The sequence below is a fragment of the Perca flavescens genome, chromosome 23, assembly GCF_004354835.1.
Source record: "Perca flavescens isolate YP-PL-M2 chromosome 23, PFLA_1.0, whole genome shotgun sequence".
Lineage (NCBI taxonomy): Eukaryota > Metazoa > Chordata > Actinopteri > Perciformes > Percidae > Perca > Perca flavescens.
The window spans coordinates 15744750-15766596 of record NC_041353.1 but is presented as its reverse complement, the minus strand read 5'-3'; the positions used below and the strand labels follow the sequence as shown (position 1 = coordinate 15766596).

Here is a 21847-nt window from a genome sequence, read left to right as displayed (position 1 = left end):
TTTTAGTTGAGCATTTCCGAGCTTCTTGATTCCAGGTCCTAGTTCAAAAAGGTTTCTTTACAGCACATTGTACATTTTCCTTTGGCACAATACTTGGTAACCCCCCCCCCACCCAAAGATCTGTTGTCATGTACATCATGCAGGAGGGATAGGGTGTGTTCACATAAATGGCAATGGTCAAAGGCAAAGTCCAACTTCTAAACATGCAATTGCACCAGCGTTTTCCCGTGCGTTTGGTCCAGGCTTGTGATTTCATTGTTAATGGGGACAATTTTTGGTTTTTGGAGAAAACGGCAGTAGAGTGGGTTGTTAGAAAACAACCCACTAAAAACTTTTCTAGATTTACATATAACCACGTGGAATTAAATTAACCTCAAAATGGCTGTCATTACTGTGCCCAACATACCTTTACCAAACTGTATGTATCACTGCATTAAAATGTAATTTCCATCAGAATTTTAAAGGGGTGATAGAATGCAAAACCGATTTTACCTTGTCATAGTTGAATAACGACAGTTTGGTGGGTAAATAGGACATACATAGAACCTCAAAATCCCATTGACACCTCTTTCCTCTGCAAATCTCACAATTTGAAACTGCCTCTGAAAACGGGCAAATCTCAACGAACCACAGAGTTGACGTTAACTCTGTGGCTCCTCCTTATTTGGCTCTAGTCTCTACCTTTGTCACGCCCCAACATTTACATAGGCTACACCACTGATCTGAGATCAAGTAGTCTTCTGAATAGGTCGCGCAGATCTCAGTAATTGTATACATTGTTCGTCTGCTATTTCATCACTAAATTTACTTCTGAGACTTTTTTATGAGAGAAATCAACTATGTAGAGATCAAATATGTGCAGTTTTACGAAAAATGATGGCTAATTGCAAATTTTGTCCAACTGTGTGTCGGAGTTCAGCAGGAGCTCAGCAGGCTAACGTGACAGCGGCTGGTGCTGCCTCGCCGCCCGGTGTGTCCTGCTGTGAGCTAGATGGATCTCTGTCACGGCCGGCAGCCTGCAGCGCTCCATACCCGCGCAAAGTCAACGTTTCTGGGTTACAGGGCTACCAAATGCCGAGGCCATGATGGAGTTCCAGGGCCTGCAGCTCTCCCTCTCCTCTTCCTGCTAAATGGCCGGATGAGCTCAATCAATGAGAGCTAGCTAGCCTCCCCAAACGAGACCTCTGAAATTCACAAAAATGCATTAAATTGAAGTGTTAGGTTTCCAAGACCTTTGGGTAGCTGTAATATAAGTGGCGTGACGAAATTCAAAGTGTAAATATACTATAGTTATGCCGAAAGTGTAGCTAGCTAGCTAGCCCCAATCTTTACCCATAGAATTGAAGGGACACTGGCAGCTAACGAAACCCCTCAAATTCACAAAAATGCATTAAATTGAAATGGGACACAAGCGTTAACTTTGTGAGACCTTAGGGTAGCTGTAATATAAGTGGCATGACGAAATTCAAAGTGTAAATATACTATAGTTATGCTGAAAGTGTAGCTAGCTAGCTGCGATCTTTACCCATAGGATTGAAGGGACACTAGCAGCTAACGAAACCCCTCAAATTCTCAAAAATGAATAAATATATTTATTATATAATAAATATACTCTAGTTATGTCGGCAGCCAGCCAGCTCCGCGGAGCCCCAAGCCCCGGTAGTCCAGTAACGGTGACTTTACCTTGGGTATGGAGCACAGCGGTGTGGAGCTCCTGAAGTCCGACACGTCTTACCAAATTTGCAATTAGTCATAACATTTTTGTAAAATGGCCCATATTTGAGCTTTATATAGTTGATTTCTCATAAAAGAAGTCTCAGAAGTGAATTTAGTAACGAAACATTGCAGTGTCTGAAATATGAGACCTGCTGTTTCGTCTCCAATGTATGTGTATGTGGTTTGCTCAACCAATCAGCATGCAGCTCATCTAAATATTCATGAGCATACCATATTTGGAAGAAAAGCTCTCATTCCAAATAGGGCCAAAACACAGGGATGCATAAGGGCCCATAGAATTGCACCCGGGCCATTTTCAGCCCAACCAATGTTACATACCCTATTAAGAGACCTTAAGGAACAGTGTGAAATACCCTATATAATCATTCTATCACCCCTTTAAAGCTGGCAGGTATTTTACAGCATTTTTTTCATTTAATCATAACACATTTTTGTTAGCATGTTTAACGTTTTTATACCATTGCTTGTGTGGATATGACTATGGGAACACACCCGTTTCTACTACCCTTCACTGAAATGCATACTCAAGGCCTCTAGCACCTTTTTAGCCATACAGTACACAAATGTACGGAGTCGTTTAAAAAAGAAAACGTGCAAGACTGACAGATAAAAGACTCTGTTTCCAATACTTAAGGCAAAAACAATTCTCATATATACCAATATACATATATTTGAGATTATTACATCTATCAAAACTGTGTTATTCTAGAGTGTTCTGGTAAACATATGTTGCGACTGACCGTGGTGACCTATTATACATACTAGAGCTAAAAGTGCGGAATGACCAAGTCAAAGTCAATGCAATGCCCTCTAGTAAATACAAAAAGAAACTTTCATTATTTGACAGTTTCTTCAGTTTTTTTTTTTTTTGACTGCCTGTTAATCTATAGGCCTGTGTCTTTTGATGGAGTGTAGGTCAGGAATGCTAAAACTGACGATCACAAAAAAACAATTGAGTGCCCAGTAGAAAAGTGCAAAATACGCCAGTGTGTTTCTTCTCCAGACCTGGACCTGAACTAGCACCTATAGCTGGGACACCTTCCTGGGCAGTGGCCTTGGTCTGGGGACTCGAGGGTCGGAGGTTCCGTCCAGCTTCATGCTGCCTGTGCGGAGCTGGTGAGGCTTGGGTGGCAGGGCTGGGGGGTCCGTCTGTGGGGGGATGGAGAGACTGTGGGGCAGCGGCACAGGCCTGCGGGGGTTGTTCCTCTCGTACACGCTGTAGGGGGGAGGTGTCTTGTTCTCTCTGCGGATCGGCTCGTCTGAGCTGCTAGAGACAGAGTTTGGCAAGGTGGTGGGAGGAGGCAGTGGGTGGGACGGGTGGTCACCCGCAGGCAGCTCGGTGCCAGAAGCTTCCGACACGCTGCAGCGACTGAGGGAGGAGATGCCACTGCTGTAGCTGCCGGAGAGGACGGGGGAGTTGGAGACCAGGCTGGTGGACTGGCACTCGGTGGGCGAAGGGGTGAAAGGTGGCACTGTAGTCTAAAAGAAGAGAAAGAATGAAAAGAAAATCATATAACAATCATCATCAATAATTTTTTCATGTGGAAAATCTAATAAGCTTTTTATTGTATAGAGCAGTAGTCTACCACAACTTTTTTTGGCCTCTGCCCTTTTTAAATGAAGCAAATGAATATATTCAATTAAAGGAAAAAAATATTGGTAGATTTATCAATAATGAAAATAATGACTACTAATTATTATTAAATTCTACTAAAGAGTGTTTTCCTTCTCAGATTGTTCATTTAAAGGAGTTTTCGTGGCTTGAAGTGAAAGTACCTAGCACACAAGAAAGAGAGAGAAAGAGGCAAAAACTTAACGTTTTTGAAAAACATAAAAAAATGCGCATAAATAATTATGGAAAGCCCCCAACCATATTATATCCCCCATTCTGATATTCTGCTGTCTCCAACATGTGTGCTGACACAGCCTTACAGCAACGATAAATACTTAAAAAAAGAAAAAGGATTCAGTGAACAGATTGAGAGGGCCAGGTTTTTACACTGCATCAACCAGCCCTGTGCGCCGAGACGTAAAAAACACAATATGCCAGATTTTCCCCTCAAAAATCTGATCACTCATCAAAAATGTTTTTCTAAGCAATTACACCATAGTGCCATTATTTCTGCTAAAACTTGATTGGATCTAGTGCAGTATACAATTGATCAGTAAAGGTTGTATTGTTCATGCTACACCAGGCATGCACTAAGAGAGGTATCCATTTGGCATGCACGACTGGACAAACCTTTTCACATCTGGGGTGAGCATGATGAAACTCTTTGTATATAATGCAGTGCTGAGTTTATTTGTGAGAACATAGTCAGCCTTCTTAATGTATCTACCCCCATCACCTTCTTAATGTATCTACCCCCATCACATTGGAAGAAAGGGGAGATATGCTTTGGATTGGAATAATCCCTCTAACCTCTAGGTGAACTACTGGCACACATGGGATGTAAACCTATTGAATCTATTGAGGATGGAGGATAAGGTGGTAGTTTTTTTTTTTTTTTTTTTTTTTTTAGATCAATGTTTTTTTTTTTTTTTTATATGCAGACATACAGAACAAAGAAACACAAACTGAACAAGAACAAAAACCTCTCCCACCCCCCACCCTCTGTGGTCTCGAGGAAAATAAAACAAACAAACAGAAATCACACCTTGCCTAATCACTCTCCTCTAGTTCTTGTGGTCATTAGGTTTGATATTTGTGCTGCTGCGCTTTTCTATAGGTTGATAGTTGATGATTTAGCTTTGTTAATCCTTGCTGTAGAGAGCTCAAGCATAACTATGTCTAGAAAATACGCCAACCACAAGGTGGTAGGTTTTGATTGTGTGGTAAAGGGATACAGAAGCAGGATTTAAGGTGACAATAATCGGCAATGCAAGGTTATTTGAGCATGGATATTGTTTTATTTATTTATTAATATTTAAAATGTCATCTCTGACAATGTAAAGGGCACATTTTTGTTTACACTCCTGACCCAGTTTCTCCAGAGGGAGGCTTCCACTAAATATAATTTCTACCACTGCAGATGAGTAAGTGCAGTGCTGTCAGACTAGCCCCATGTGTTTTCTGCAGGTTCACTAGTGTCCTGGGGTTTGTGGTCTGGTAATGGGCCCCTGGCTGCACCGACTGATGTGTGTGTTCGACATATGTGCCAGAGAATGGGGCCTCCTGGAGGTCCACAGAGGACCCGTTTCTGGCTGTGCTGTGCTGGGCAGCTTGGTACTTCGCTCCAGGCCTCTTCTATTGCCACAGAACACACAAACACACGAACACACACACGAACACGAACACACGAACACACGAACACACGAACACACACAACACACACACACACACACACACACACACACACACACACACACACACACACACACACACACACACACACACACACACACACAAATACAAATGTGCCAACATGCACACACCTAACCGCACACACAAATCTGATTGACAGAGCATGCTGAGTGCCAAGCTGTCACTCACACTTTGGTTTCCAGAGATGTTCTCTCTCTCTCTATTTCTGCCTCACACAGGCATAGACCACACAAACACGCACAAACAACCGCTTGGTAGTTGTCACATGTAAGAAGACATCACACCCGCAACCAGGCTGGGAGCTTAGCACTGTTGCTTGTGACAAGCCCGCAAAGAAGATAACAGTTAGCAGCAGACAGACTTTGGTTCACCAGAGTTGTCAAAACAACTTTTTACTCCTCATTAAAAGCTCTCTCAGCGCTTAGTTAACCTCTACTGGACCTCTCCTGCTTTTGCAGACTGGTATTAACTACTAAGAGGCTCATTAATAACAAATCAGAGCTCGGAGACAAAGCGCATCAGTTTAACTACAGATAAACATAAAAACACTTGAGAGCAGAGGTACACATGCTAGTTGAGAGATGCTGAAAAAAAAAAACATTCAGTACAGCACATTCAGGTCTCGTAGCATCAATAGTAAAGGGGAAAAAACACAACCAATATAGTTTAGTTTTTGAAATTTAAATTTACTGACAAGTACATGTAGTAAAGTGGACTAAATTCATCTGGTTTTTGCATATTTCTGGCCAGCAGGCCAGGTGACATCCTCTCAGAGCTTGAATTAAACACAGTGGACAGTTAGCACCTGCCAGGTGTACATTTAGCTAATACGATGAGTGCCCTCCAGCCAGTCCCGTTTTGGGTCCTCTTTGGGACAGCCGTGTCATAAAAACTACAAAATCAGCAGCACTGGAGCAGTTAGCAGCTTCAGTGAGCAGTAGTGCAAAGCTCCCCAGCCTCGGGTTGACACAGAGTAGGATAAAGACCCTGGAGCTGGCCAGTAAAACGTAAGCAGTGCAGGATAAGGGCCCCAAGGATGTCCCTAAGCAAGGTCAGGCTGCCTCAGGGAAAGAAAGAGAAACTAAAAAAAAAAAGGCCAAAACTCAAACGGACAGAAGAAGTGAATGACAAAAACAGAACCAACCTTTTGTGGTGATCTAGACGTGACAGGAGACTGCGACCTCATGTTTTTAGCTGAGGAGCCTGCTGACAACCAGATGAGAGAGAGAGAGAGAGAGAGAGAGAAGAGGGCAAATTCAAATTAGAAGACTGTTTTCTTCCGTTCACCATGCTGACACAGCCTGAGTCATGCAAACATACACACATGTAGCTGTGTTTGTAGCCAGTGGCTTAAAGCATCAATGAATCAAATACGCGCTGATGTTCTGCAGGTCCTTTTGGCTGCCTTAAGCTGTTTCTACATCCAACAGCTGTTACTGCTCTATGCAGTGAGGGCAGAAGGAAAAACACTCCATCTGCTTATTTTACTGCTGGGCAGTACAATATATCAGAAAGCACTGGGGAATAAGTCAAGTCTGTTGCATCTGTAAATAAGTAAACAACTAAAATACAGTTTGAGTTGACGGTGGAAAAAACTGCAGTTGAAATGTAATGACAAGCATTTCTCAGGGGGCCTGAAAGGGTAAAATAAAACCCGAATCCAGGAATTGATTGAAACTTCAATTGGAATTAACTTCGGCCCCCTGAAAGTCCACAGAGATTTTCAGACTTGTTCTCAGCTGAAATTACACATCTCATACTAGCAAATATCATAATTTCAAGCCAGTTAGTAAATAAACAGCAGTTGCCATCATGTATGTGGAGGAATTTAGGAGCAGTAAGCCAGAAAACAGTAGCTGAGAGCCTCAGATGGGGAAATGTCATAGTAGGTGGAGGAAGCACCAGGTGTCAAAAGTTGGAGTGGAAAATTAGTATCATTCTTCATCGGTGAATTCACCACAATCTGCCACTTTACCTGAGTATGGTGGCCTAGGAGGTACAGGAGGGCATTGCAATTTGCCAAAAGAGTCAGAGAAGGATGGAGCGCCCTCTTTGACACTGTCTAGGCTCCAGCTACTGGGTGTGGGTCTCACTTACAGTACACAGAAACATCACAAGTCACTCAACACGTTATGGGATTACACAAGACAACATGGAGAAATACATTTCAGATGGATGGTCTGATAACTGGAAACAAATTAAGAATGATCATTTGGTTGTAATGTATTAAAAACACAAACTGCAGTGACACACCAAACGTGCGACAGTGCACACATTTCCAGAAATAGAGTGTAGAATCAAGTGCATTATGTTAAAAGGCCCCTAAAACTTCAGCTTGTTACGATGAGCGATGGGATCCAACATGAACATTCTATCTTCTCCCAAACAGTTTGGGGTATTTCACATGACGGATATCTGCGTTTCCCCTTCTCTGTGTTCTACTCATTTTGTTTTTTAAAGTGGGCAAGGCTCAAAAAAGGTGATGTCCCGTACTTGCGTGCACCAATCACAATCAAGCAATATTTGAAGCAGAATCTGACAAAAGTCAAGTTTTCAGGAGCTTTAAGCATAACCTATTCTACATAGCAGCGATATTCATTTTCTAACCTGGTATCCTCTTTTGCTCTTATGCCATGCTTGAGATTTTTATCCAAAGTAGGACCAGTAAGACCGGAGAGCAACATGACTTGGGAGCTCAGAAATGCACAAAAGGGACTCTTTTTGTCCTATTGAGTCATAATTTCTGCCTCCTGATATTGTTAGAATTCTACTGGACGCGCATTGTGGAGGTCAGCGCATTTGGGAGGTCAGCGCATTTGGGGTTACATTATAAATGAACTTGAAAGGAATATGAACAGTGCTTGCTGCTATGGCTCACTCTGCAGCCCACGAGAGCACAGTTCAGTGGACATTCATCTGACAAAAGTGTGTATTAGTCAGTGACAATTTAGTCTAATTTTTTGTAATGCATTTTTAATGATTATGTCTTCCTGGAATTCTGAGGCGTGTCTCAATCATTGACGTGTTCCAGCGGTTTGTTGTTGCTTTTTCCCCCCCCCTTTCTTTTTGTCTTGCCTTTTGTGTGTTTTTCTTAGAGGGACAGGAGATAATTTTAGTCCATAAATGTGTTTCTTTATTTTTTTAGGTAAGTAGTAACATTAGCTAACATTACTGGCAGAGAGATTGCATAGAAATGCAAGATGTTGCCAGGTTAAGCAGCTAAGCAAAGCCCCGAATTTGTGGGCCATAGAGGATACCTTTTTACTAATTAGGAACATACAATGTAAGATGCATGCAGGTCACTGACTTGTGACATGACACTTTGTATAAAACAGTAATTAGTTCATATTTCCATTATTGTTTAGCTTTTATTCGCTGGCAATATTCAAAAATAATTTCCTCAGAGTGCTGTTTTTCATCGCATAAAGACGCCAACGAATAGAAAAGAGAAAAATAATTGTGTTGTTCTGTGCAATGCCACAATTGCATATTTGGTGTGAACACAGGATAATACAATACAATACAAATGCACCATCAAACCGACACTACATCTGGTAGAAGTCTCAGACTGTTCTTCAAGTTTAAAGGTCACATTCAATCAAACTTAAAATCTCTTAAGTGGCCACTTCAAGTCTAGGAGCTACTTTGAGTGCAGACTATTCTATAAAAATAAAATGTAATCAGAAACTATTGAAATCACAGTCAGGGTGATTGGTAAGGTCAGAATTAATGAAGTTGTGGTAGTATGATGCCTCTGGACCCTTTTACAGAATAGGCTTCATTTGCATTTAACTGCAAACTAGAGTCTAGGCAACACTACATTCATTATAATATAATTTAATGTTCAAGGCAGAAGATGTGGCAAACAACACTTTTATACAATTGCCGGTTTTGTGTCAATTATAGCGCCTTTCGTCATTGTCATATGCGTAAAGGTGTCATGTCACCATATTGTGGCAGTTCATCTATCTCTCACTGCGTTATTTACAGATCACACTCGAATCACATGGAAAGGTGTGTTTTTGTGTGTGAATCAAGAGGAAGATATCACATCCACACTCTTCACTCTTTATTTTAAGGTGTCTCTTCCGCAATCCTACCTAATTATTTCACAAAGTGTTCGTGAGCTGCACTGATGGATGGAAATACATTCCACGAGTGCATTTGACAGAAAAGCAATCAATTCTGTAGGGCTGGACCCGAATATTCAAATATTCGTTCGGTGGGTTGGTATTCGATTTAAAAATTTGACATTCAAATATTCTTTTTTTTTTTTTTTTTGGTTTATTTATTTTCTGCATTTATCTCTCGTTCACACTCCAGTCCAGTTGGTGGCGGTAATGCACATTTAAGTTGGTTTGCCAAACGCCAATAAACTAGAAAGAAGAAGAAGATCGGTACACGATGACGCCGCGCCCACTTCGAGCATTTAGCAAGCTGGGCAGAGAAGCTAGCGGCGATAACAAGTGCAGAAATGGAAAACTGTTTCGCATTTTTCCGTTGTGATTCGGCCAGAAACTTCAACATTGTGAGGCGAAGAGATCGTTTTGGAATATAAAGCTTGGATATTACATTTCCTTGGACAAAATCAAGTTTTGGTCCACTTTGTAACAGTTGTGTACATGGCTTTATATTTTAAAGATTTAATGCTTTAAAGTTATAAAAACGCTCATGAGTGGAAGTTTTATTGAGGTTACAGCGACGCCCCCAGTCACAAAGTGTCCCGTTGACGAGACGGTGATCCTTGAGAGGTTAAAAGTTTATTAATTCTGAACGCGTCTGGTCTGTCTATTTATATTGCACCAAATACGACACTGCTGCAGTCCCTTGTGAAGTCGTTTGGATGAAAGGTTCTCAAAATAATCAAAATGCAAACAGACAGACACAGAGATTCCTGCCTTTATTAGAGATAATAATATGTTCCGAAGCTTCGAATATTTGATGCTCATTACTACCGAAGCTTCGAAGCTCAAAAAATGGTATTCGGACCAGCCCTACAATTCTGGCATATTTTTTTCCAGAAAAATGCGAGAAATATACATCTCTCCTTGACTATGCAGAGCAAAATGACAACCAAGGGGCTTAACTAATAGATATGAATTCATACAAATGAATGTCACACACGTCCATCAGCATTGCAAGAATAGTACCCGCCATTTTATAACTCTTTTAGGATAACGTAAAATGAAAAGCTGTAATCTAGACAGTGTGTAAGGCCCTGACACACCAAGGCATAGTAGAAGTCGGACAAAATGGAGCCCAGCGTGTGTGTGTGTGTGTGTGTGTGTGTGTGAGTAAATGTGTTTGTTCATGTGTGTCCTGAGGAGCTCCCTGATGCAGCTGTATGAAGACAGATGCCTCCAGTCACTCCGCGGTCAAACTGTCACACACACTGCATGTCTGGACAGATGATGGTGTAAGTGTCGATGAGTAATAGAGAAGATGCCAGTTACTGCTGCAGCAAATCTGCATTACTGCGCTAACAGTAAGGAGAACTAAAAATAATTAAATAAAAAATAAATAAATGCACACTATACTTTGGCATTATTATTCTGCTGGAAGGGATGCCCTGGAAGGTGAGAGTGTATTTTGAGGGTTTCTGAATGTGGAAAGTCATGAGTGCATGGAAGAGAAGGCTGGAAGAGAAGGCTGTAAACGAATATGCTAAACATTGCGTTTTACCTTTGTCTGGTGCTGAGAGGTTGGGGTCACTCCTTGGTAAAGTGGTATCGCCTATCTGATGACAAGGAGCTCTCTGCACAAAAAAATAAATAGTCCAAATGACTGTCAAATATGAACAGCGTGAGCCAGTGTATTTGAGAGAACATAGGTAAATGCCAGCTTTAACACAGAGAAGAATAATTGAATATTGGATGGTTAAAATGAACATCAAGGTGTGAAATCTTCCCCTCACAAATTCAGTAGAATAGAACAGAGAAAGAGTGTTGAATGCACAGTGACCTTTATGTCTACCTGTGGGTGAGCACTCCACATCCATCATCAAAAATATATAAATCATTTTTTTACCCTGTTGCTCCAATTACAGTAAGTCAATCAATATTTCCAATATTCAATGTTAAATTAGCAGCTAATAGATGGTCCTTCACGTCTCTCAGGTTGGAAATAATTGCGAGGCCTCCCAACATCTATTCATCTGTAGACTTAAAACAAATCCGTTGATTCAACACATACAAAACAGGTGAACTGTGCCAGTAGCGCTGACCGTAAGAGATGAAAGGCCTTGAAAAAAGCACTTTTTTTGTTGTGTGATTGCGTTACATACTGCCCTTTAGCTAGAGAAGACACTGCAATACCATGTTCTTGTCGGGTCTTGTTCTTGCTGTACTGGATCGTCTTTAACTGAAAATGAGGCAAAGCTCAACTGCTTCTCCTGTTCTCAGCTACAAAAGACCTCATGGCATGTGCCTTCGTCTAGGAGGCAATTTTTTTCCCATAAAGATATGGTATATAATACATAGGTGACCTTGATTTCTGCCTCAGCAAGCACATCATGGGCACAGTCATGCAAACATGGCTATAATGACAAAAGTGTCAAAACATATAGATTTTGTCAAAATCACACATTCGGAAGACAGGTGGAGCCAAGTAAAGACGACTGAAGAGCATGCAACCATCTGTAAGAACTGCAAGTCAGAGAAAAAAATGAATGTTCCTTTTCCATTACCCTTCTAAGAAAAAAAATAGCACACCCAGGTTGGATATGTCCATCTGCTTATGGTATACAGCAGTGCTTTTCCAATTCTGTATTCATTCAAACTTTTCAATCCTAAATGTTACTTAATATAGATACAGAGACGGCTCTCAATGCTACAAAACCCATGAGCCTTGGCCACCGTTGCTATGGAGAAGAAGAGCTGTAGTGAATTCAAAACACTATGTGGTTGCAGTTGGGAACAAAAAACAGCAACATAGTTTCATTAATGTATTATCAGTTTTCTCATCGCTGTAATCTTAAGCTTCCGACCATTGTTAACCGTGCACATAACAGTATTTTAGGTTGGATGACTAGATGCACCTTGGGAGTCGTGGTTAACTTCACCATTTACGCTTTTATGTACAGTGTTGCATTTTCAACTGTTTATCAAAGATATTTTATGACCCCATTGTGCATCTTACAGTATGTACTGATGATTCTACCGAGGTACATGCAAGAGCTTCACCCGGGAGTCACCTTACATTGTCTGGAGAAAAGTGGTGCCTGAAATAGGTCGTCCCGATCCATAACTCTGTTGCGACTTTTTGGGTGTGCTTATATGCTAAAGGCCTACATGACACCACACATGGAATGATAACATTTTAATTTTAGTAAGCAAATTAGATTTTTTTTTCTAGTATCCCATTTCACAAAATGGTTTAGATGCACAGTTATTTTGTGTGCTTCTACTGCTGGCTTTGCATTAGCAGAGCGAATAATCAGTGCCTCAAGAAACAATGTCTTCATTTTCTTTAAAACATACTTTCCTTGTACTAGCAGACGTATTTCCTCATTGTTCGGTCACAAAAAGGCCAAAAACTAATTTGTCTGGATCTATTTTTTATCCACTTTTTCTTTGCATGCAAATATCTATTTGTTTTAACCTCAGGGGGTGACAGTTGCATAAGTTATAGCCGGATCCGATTAATGGCTACATTGTGCCATTCCTACTTGATATACCAGCCACCCACACATGCGTGTGTGTGTGTGTGTGTATGTATGTGTGTGTTAACCTGTGCAGGGTCCAGAGGGTTGGGGAAGATGGCGCTGACCGGTCGCTCTCGTGGAGACAGGCAGGCATTTTCTCTGGAATGCTTGTGTTTCTCTGCCATCTGTGGTGAACCTGAAATGGACAGTATGAGATGTTAGGCTGGCAACACACATACACACGCAGGAGCATGTGCAACACATAAGGGACCAAATAGCAGCAAGGTGTTAGGCTATTACCCACAAATACTGGCAATCAGGAAAGGCCAATCTCTCTCTTTCTCCCTCCAAGCCTTTCTACCATTCTTTCAGCCTCACTAGCTCTACAACATGATAAATGACCTGCCACACACACACACACACACACACACACACACACACACACACACACACACACACACACACACACACACACACACACACACACACACACACACACACACACACACACACACTAACAGAAAGAGACCCACGGAAAACCTAGACACACTCCGAGAGAGACATAAAAACACACACACCCAAAATACTCGCTCGCACCATTTTTACAGCACTTCCCCCTCATCTGTTGTTAGCCACTGTATAGATTTCGATCCATTAGCGAATGTGATAGCACTTGGAAGGCTATCATGTGAGTATGAGATACCCATCTCTGGCTCTCATTCAGATAAGACCACACAAGCAATAATTCTCTACAGGCTTTATTGGTAGACAGAGGCCACTTTTATAAGGGCGCCGCCCGGTGCCAGCAGCTTGCCAAAGGGGAGTGTATAAGCTTCCATAAACGTCTTCATATATCCTTACTTTTTATGATGTGGATCAGGCAGGAACACGTTTGCACATTTGAACACAGCGAGATAAGAGGACAGACAGAGAAGGCATTAGATATTTACATATTTGACACTGTAGAGGAGGCTTGCATGGCCTGGGATGGGCTGGAGATTGTATTGAGGTCCAAAAGGGATACTCCACAGAACTGTAATCATCTCTTACTCTCTCTCGCTCCATGTTTCTTTCAACAGCATTTGTCTCCACGTCTCAGCACATTTCATTTCCATCTCAGCTCATTTTGTATTCCCTCTATTTTTCAGTCTCAGTCTAACTTTCCATTCAACCCTCTCTCCTCATTGTTCTCTTTTTTGACCCCATCAACCTCTCCTGTTCGTGTTCCCCGGCTAGTCGTCTAACCTCGCTGACCTCACCAGACAGGACGCTGCAGTGGTTTGAGAGAACATTGTGTCACTGAATGGTCAAAGGTTCAGCCCCCATGTTCAGTGTGTCCAGCTGAACCTCTGTCTTCTTCCTCTTTGTAAGTCACTGTGGAGTGAATTATCGGCTAAAAGCCTACAGTGTACATACATTGTAAAAAAAAAATTGTGCTTTCTGTAAGAGTGCCAGTCTCACCTCTGGCACTGGAGGGGGCTGAGCTGGTGACATTGGGCGAGGCAGAATGGTTGGAGCTGAGGCTTGAGGTAGACGGACTGGGCTGTAGGTGGGATGACGGCGGCAACAACAACAACAACAACAACAACAACATTACTAACATGAACCAGAACATTTTTAAAATTATCTTTTATATATGAAATAAATACAGTAGCTCAATAATTAACACCTTATATCTTGTGTTAATCTGTCTAAAAACGACATGTTACGCTTTTACGGGTAGTTATATGAAAATGGTTGACATGTATTAACACTGTACATTTCATATTTTATATATTATTACTGTATATTTGTTTTTATTATATATGTTAAAAGTCTTGATAATATATGTTGTTTTTATTTGTTGTTTGTATACCTGGAGTGGAAAACAAAAATAATTTCCCCCTGGGATTATTAAAGTATTTCTGATTCTGATTTTGATGTATGTACATTATCATCGATAGATGAGACCAGATTAGACAGTCATTAAAAGGAATCCATGTTCAATCCATTGCAGAGTCTGCAACTGAAACCTTATGTCTCCAGGACAGTGGGGGTTAAAGGCTTAATGCACTTTGTGACTGAAATGTTCTGAAAAGTCTGTAGGATCATTGTTCAGTGATTTGTACTTGCCCAAAAAATAAAAGCTATGATGTTCAAAAATAATATTGTTATCGGTTCAGTCAGATCCCTGACAATGGCCTTTTTTTTCCTCTTGTGTTTTTCTTTGCATCCTGTTATTCCAGGCCTGCCAGCAGGTGCGCCATACAGCTTGCCAGGAGTTGTCGACAGCTTTCTGAATTGGCCAAATCCAGTTTAGATTACTGCCCAACTCCAGGAAGCTGCTTGGACGAACCACACAAAGCACTTTGTTCTTATTTGATGTAATCACGACAATTATTAAACAAGCGGAGAGGACGGTTGGAGAGAAAGGGTCAGAGGAGAAGAGAGATGAGAGTTGAACGGAGTGAGGAGGATTAAAAAGTATTGCATGTGAAATCTGTAGGGAGCAGGAGGGCACATGTTGGTATGTGGACTCAATCTACTTACCTTGAAAGCCTTTGTGTGGCTGTGTGGGAAGGCATAAGATTGCATGTATGCGTCTATGAGAGAGAAAGAGAGAGAGAGAGAGAGAGAGAGAGAGAGGGGAGATTACCTGCATGTTGAAGACTTCATCCGAACTCTCCGACTGCCCTGTGATGTTGCTGACTTCATTGGAGGCCTGAGACGACAGAGAGGACGAGGAGTAGCGGTTCACCGCAGGGTAGCTGGGGAGACTGAGAGTAAGACACGGAGAGAGAGGGTCATGGTGGCTTTCAGTAAAGGGCGATAGGTTATGGCATTTTGTTTCATTAGCTTTCAGAAGTTTCACTCACCAAAAAGTCAGCATGAAAAGCCAAACAAAAAAGGCAGGCAGGCAGGGAAAAAGAAACAGGGACAGAAAATGTCAAGATTATAAAAAGATAATCGATGCAGCAATCACAGCATTTCACAAGCACTTGTCAGCCAAAAGGCAAAAGTGTAAAAGAAAGGCTAGAGTACAAACACAACAGGGTTTTTCAAAGAAGGTTAAAGCGCAAGCCGTCACCAAAAATCATTTTTAAAGAAAAGATGTAACTCGTTTTTCTTTACCAGAGAACAAAAAGAAATCAAAACTCAGTATGTAAAAATGTGAAATGTCACTGGGAGACTGAGGTAATGTGTGTGTGTCTGTGTGTGTCTGGATGTGTGGCTTTGCCCCCTGGGATCAGACTATGGAGGCAGAATGTTGCAGGTAGACAGAGTGGCAGGGTCACTGAACACATCAAAAACACACACACACACAGACACGTGTGTCCACACATTCTGCCTGCTGGCTCGGCAGCAGCCACACAGAAATATCCCTGTGGGTGCCAGCCAGACGCACACACCTATTGTATGCCCAGATGGAGCCACACCGGTAAAGAACGGAAGGAAGAAGAGAGCAAAAGGCACAGAGCATAGTGTTTGAGGTAAGGTGGGGATACAAAAAAGGCAGTACATCAAGAGAAAGCAAAAAATGTGAGAATACATGAAGGAGGAATTTAAAGTGACCATATTATGTTAATTTTCAGGTTCATAATTGTATTAAGAGGTTATATCAGAATAGGTTTACATGGTTTAATTTTCAAAAAACACCATATTGTTGTTGTACAGCACATTGCTGCAGCTCCTCTTTTCACCCTGTGTGTTGAGCTCTCTGTTTTAGCTACAGAGTGAGGCATCTCACTTCTGTTCCGTCTTTGTTGGGAGTTGCACAACTCCACTACTGACACGCTAGCAGCTAGGCGAGCATTATAAGGTGTGTTACAAAGTGACGCACGTTTGTCACGGCAGTAAAGGCTGGACTACAATAGATCTGTTTGGAGCAGTTGGTGAACAGTGTTTTCTGTTGGAGATGGTAAGTCCCTTTGGGGTGGACTTTGGGCTTTTTCACTTTGTAAACCGATTACATGCACAAAAAAAGATATATAACACAATAAAAGGAAAGGTAAAAAAGCCAAAAAGCATAATATGAGCACTTTAACGCTGAAGTATAGGAGCTTTTTGGGTGTTTTTGTTATATTCTAGGACAAAAGAAAGAAAGACATAACATCATTAGACAAAGGAGGTCATCACCTCCGCCTGGCAACCCCTCTGCCACCGTCTGGGCTGATGATGTTGGGCACAGAGTTCCTGCATGTCCGTGGGCTCCCGTTGGTGAAGTGCACTGGGCTTGCTCGCACATAAGCAGGAAACTCCTGGGGTTTTAAAATGGAGAAGAGGCAGTGCACATGATTAAATGCTTATTCATGCCAGTGTAAGATATGTAAATAAAATGCACACAAATGCAGGTAAAGGAAGTGTGTTTAATGAGGGGTGGGCTTTCTTTTCTGAGGTTATTCACTCAGAAGTCAAAACACAGTGGTCGGCTTTTGTTGTCACAAACAGCATGCACTTAAATAAAAAAAATGGAGGAAAATTATTAAGTGGGAATATTTCAATCTTCCTAGTACATAATTGATCCGTCATAAACTGATTTAACTTCTGTTTAACCTGATATTTGAATCCCTCATTGGTTCAAAAAATTTGAAATCATTTGAAATACATTTTTAAAGATGTACTGAAGTGTCACCATGTGTCAGCTTCTGGCCTACCTGTATGCCAAGACTGGATTTCATCAGATGAAACTGGTCCACTAACTTCTTATGGAGAGGTCTCATGTCCTGGGGAACAAACTTCTCGTGCACAGCAAGGCCGTACTCCAGAATGTGTGCCTGCAAAACAAAAGCTGGTTAACACCTGTGGATATTACAAACAACCAATGTGAATATGACAAGAGCTTTTATTACTCCTACTTCATCTGTGTAAATCGTAATTTGTTCCGGGCGTGCTTGGTTAAAATTAGTCTGCAAGTTGACAAATTTAGTGAAACAATTCCCACTACAGAGAACAATTAAGAACAATTTGTGAACACAATGAGATGCAATTTGGGTTTCATCAACAAAACAAGGCTAATCTCACCTGATAGGGGTACTAAAACTGGACCAATAAATTGCAGTACAGAAATACCTAACCTGTATGATAAAAGTGCGTTTATATAATTCTCCAACAGAAAAATGCCACTTATCTTGGTCACAATTACAATATATATATATATATATATATATATATATATATATATATATATATATATATATATATATATATACATACACACTGTTACATATATGGTGGTCTATTTCTGATCATCATGTTTTTCAATATTTCCTGCGTATTTAAAACACATATCTGAGCATACATTACACTGAAATGTATACACCTCTTATTACAGACCTGTTCAAACATGAGTTCTCTCAGTCGGCCGATCTTCTCGCCATCCTCGGGGTGATTCATAATGTAGTCCTTCGCGAAGAAGGCCTGCGTGGAGACAAAATGCAGAACATCTGTTATGCACACACCGGGAGCTGAAGCTGTAGGCTTTCTGCACAGCAGTGTTACCTGAATCCCCGCTGGGCTGACACAGTGAATCAGTGTCCACACTTTTTAGTTGAATCCTTAAAAAAACGTTCACGAACAAACTGAGTAAATAACCAAACAGAGTATACTAACATCCAGCTCAAATGGGGTGTAATGCTCCTGTCTGGGTCTTTCTGCTGTGATATTTATATCAAGTTAAGGGACCAGAAAAAAAGAAAAACACTGTGTCAAATGGTGCGATCAAAGGATTATTTTTTACTGTGATTTAGTGGCCAATTTTGGTCTCAAATTTTGAAAGCTTTTTTCAAATCATGTTTATTCATGTAATTGTGTCCTGCTACAGATCATGTTTCTTCAGAAACATCAAACTTATTGATTATGGGTTTCAGACTGCACTTTCTATTCATATTTTCAGACATGTACTTCAAAAAGGCAACAGATATGATGAGAAATTGCCTGACCTGCTTTGAATGTGTGTGTGTGTGTGTGTGTGTGTGTGTGTGTGTGTGTGTGTGTGTGTGGAATCCATATATTTAATGCTAAGTTCCCTGCTGTTACCAATGCCATCCACACTTGTGATGCGTATTTAGATTATGGTAAATCCTGTTCTATCTGCTTTAGAGTGCTCAAAGAGGAAAGACGATGAGCCAATGAAAGACCCGGCTCACAATCTGCTTTCAAATCTGCCACGGAGAGAAACGCACATAAAAATAAGGGACTGAATGGTTCGCAAAAAAAATCAGCATGGTTCCTCTCCGAAGGACACAGCTGTATATCTCCAAAGAGACAGAGGCAGATGACAGTTAGAGAGTTAGCAAGATGCTGCTTCAAACATGTCACACACGCACGTCTGTCAAAAAATGCTTGAAACTACGGCTTCTCGACTATGAATCCTCAATAAAACAAGACATGATATTATTATTCCAGCCAAACATCCTCAGATGGCAATCTTTATCAAGATAGAATATATTAGTGTACACTGTACATGATATCACGTTCCTCTTATTAAACCATGCAACACAGATGGATAAGAAATGATAAAAATACTTTATTGCATAAACGTTATTACACCGTTTATAAGCGATGTACTAAAAAGTACATATGCAATAATTCCAAGGTAAGAATTCTAAAAGAGAGACCACCAGAAAAAGGCAGCAAAAAGAATCAATAATCTTCTACGATTGATGGAAATGTTTTCGTTGGGCTGCAGGGATTGAGTCCTCGCCATGGAGTAGCTCAGTTAATCATTAGAAAAGTCCAATTAGAAATGGAACACTGAGGGAGGGAATAAATCAGACAGCATTCCCCCTCAAGGGTTTCAACTCAAACTAAAGCAATATATCTGAATATTAATATTTGACAATTTCTCCTTCATTTGTAGCCGAGCAAACCTCCACAGCTGTCAATCGGTATTACGCGGGGAAATTAATAGATTTATAGCACATTCCGTCGAGTACTGCGTGTGATACTCTGTAAAGGAAAATGAGTGTTGATATCGGTAGCAGTGCGTTTGCTGCAGAAACAGCCCCAGCTGTGTCCATCTCATGCCAAACAATTGCAATATGTCACTTTATATTGTGTATGAAATAGCTGAATGAAGTTGGTGGTTCATTTTTACCCAGGGAAATGCCATTTATACAATTTTATATGTAGAAATATATACTGTACATTATGATGCCTACAGTGTATAAAAGTGAGAAAAAACTTCTCTGTAAGTATATTGGAAGCTGAAAATGATTCCATATTTTTCTAACAAAATAATGGCGGTAAAGGTGGAAAGCACTTCAGCGACCCTCACCTTTGTGGCTCCATCAAGTATCCTACAAACCTTAATAGGCCACTTCTACACAGAGGCACGCTCTTCTGCACAAACCCAATATACTCTCACAAACACATACAGTATATGCCCAAACACATGCACACACACACACACACACACATACAAACGAACCCACACTCGGCTCCCGATGGAAAAGGGTGGTTGCTATGCGACACAAGCAAGTCACTGAGTCCACTCAGTGTGTTGAGGGTAAAAAATTTTAGATGCCTTTTTCTTCAATTGATCTCCTACTGGTTAAGAAATTGTACTTTACTGTTATCCTTCAATTGTCTACTGTCAAGGAGCTTTTGGAGAAGCAGTAGATGCAAATGTTTGTCAGCGAGATTGACCACATTCAAGTCTTTCTCTACCAATCTGTGTGTCTGTCTGTTACCACTTCAGTAAACAATAAAGCAGCTGCATAAACACTCCTATCTCATTCATTCAGCCATTATAAGCCATCCATCTCTCTATGTATATCCTTCCTCCCACTCCTCTATCTGCAATATTCTCCATCCTTCCATCCATTGACGCAACCCCCGATCCATCTTCTTTCTCCAATTCCACCCCCTTCCTGCTCTCCACTCATCTATCCATTCCGTCCATCCATATCATTCAAACCTTCACCCAGCAATTCATGCATCCATCCATCCATCTGTTCATTCGCTCCTCACTCGGCAAAACGATTCTCTGTCCATAAGTCTCTCCGCTAAAACCCACCTTCAAGCATCATTAGGCAATCCATATGTCATGGCTCCTCACTCCTGCCCCGGTCTCTAAAACTCTCCAACCTTCTCCTCTATCCTTCTATCCATCCATACCTCTTGGTAGCGGGCCAGCCCCCCGTTGACAGCGGCGTCGATGACCCCGTTGAGGCACATGGTGAGGGGGTTGATGTTCTGCATCTGCCGGCTCTGACATTGGGTGATCAATGTGCGCAGTTGTAAGTTCTTGTTCTCGATCACCTCGATGGCATTCTCCAGCGGGCTTACCTCCACCTGCCAAGGGGGAGGTTGTAGAAAAATGTAAGAGTTTTAAAGAGACCACTTCTTCAGTAGCTCTAAAGGGAGCTTTCTTATGTCTACATTGCTCAACAAATTTCCACATTTGCATGAAAACACCTTCTAAAACTCTGTCCACATTTCTGGCAAAAGCATTAACATTTACACAGTTCTACCTTAATATCTGACTAAAATTATTTTGGTGGATATCTTACTTGTAAACATATATTAACAAAATAATGGGCACTTGGGGGGCAGTGGAAAAACAAGCTGTAAAGACAATACTGACATACTGTAGGGAATGTGACATACATAATTCACCTTATTTGTTAAGTGTGGTTCTACACACTGTTGATTATTAACGCAGCACCTTGTTCTTAATATGGTTCTACATGCAGTGATAAACGTAATACATATACATGTAATTTACTGTCCTTAAGCCTGCTTCACACGGGACGATTTAAAAATTGTCGGCCGATTTCCCAATCCTGAGAGACCCCACACACGGTGATGATAAATCACTGGTTTAACAGTTTTGGTCGTACAGTGTGTGGTGCGCAGCACACGGCAAAATCAACACATCACACACGAACCGATTTGACTCCCGAGCATTCCCAGGTCAGACGGGAAATCTCGCAAAATCCCTCGAGATCAAACGTGACTTCAGAGTAAACAATCATTGCGGACGAAGAGGATGCAGTGGCGATAGTTTGTAGTTTGTTTTTAACCGAAAAAAAAACATTATCAAAAGAAAAGGCGATGGTCAAAGAAGACAACCCGAGCATGGACTATACTTGCTACATCATGATATGGAGGTGATTAGTTTTTTCTCATAGAAATGTCGTTACGTATTACACAGATTAATT

At 41.1% G+C, this 21847-nt stretch overlaps 1 protein-coding gene across 3 annotated transcripts in view; it reads right to left on the bottom strand.

Annotated features, from left to right (window-relative positions):
• Positions 1-2593: 2593 nt before the first annotated feature.
• Positions 2594-21847, bottom strand: part of dock4b (dedicator of cytokinesis 4b) — a 120279-nt gene continuing 101025 nt past the window's right edge. The window contains exons 42-52 of one of the 3 annotated variants that reach the window (XM_028570312.1): positions 20802-20978; positions 18018-18101; positions 17339-17458; positions 16821-16942; positions 15340-15460; positions 14166-14247; positions 12791-12900; positions 10745-10817; positions 7038-7154; positions 6207-6268; positions 2594-3216 (exon numbers count right to left, since the gene is read on the bottom strand). In XM_028570312.1, coding sequence (XP_028426113.1) covers positions 2761-3216; positions 6207-6268; positions 7038-7154; positions 10745-10817; positions 12791-12900; positions 14166-14247; positions 15340-15460; positions 16821-16942; positions 17339-17458; positions 18018-18101; positions 20802-20978 — 1524 coding nt within the window. In that variant the 3' untranslated portion in view covers positions 2594-2760. The remainder of the gene's footprint in view (positions 3217-6206; positions 6269-7037; positions 7155-10744; positions 10818-12790; positions 12901-14165; positions 14248-15339; positions 15461-16820; positions 16943-17338; positions 17459-18017; positions 18102-20801; positions 20979-21847) is intronic. The other 2 variants (XM_028570313.1, XM_028570314.1) reach the window with 2 other exon arrangements.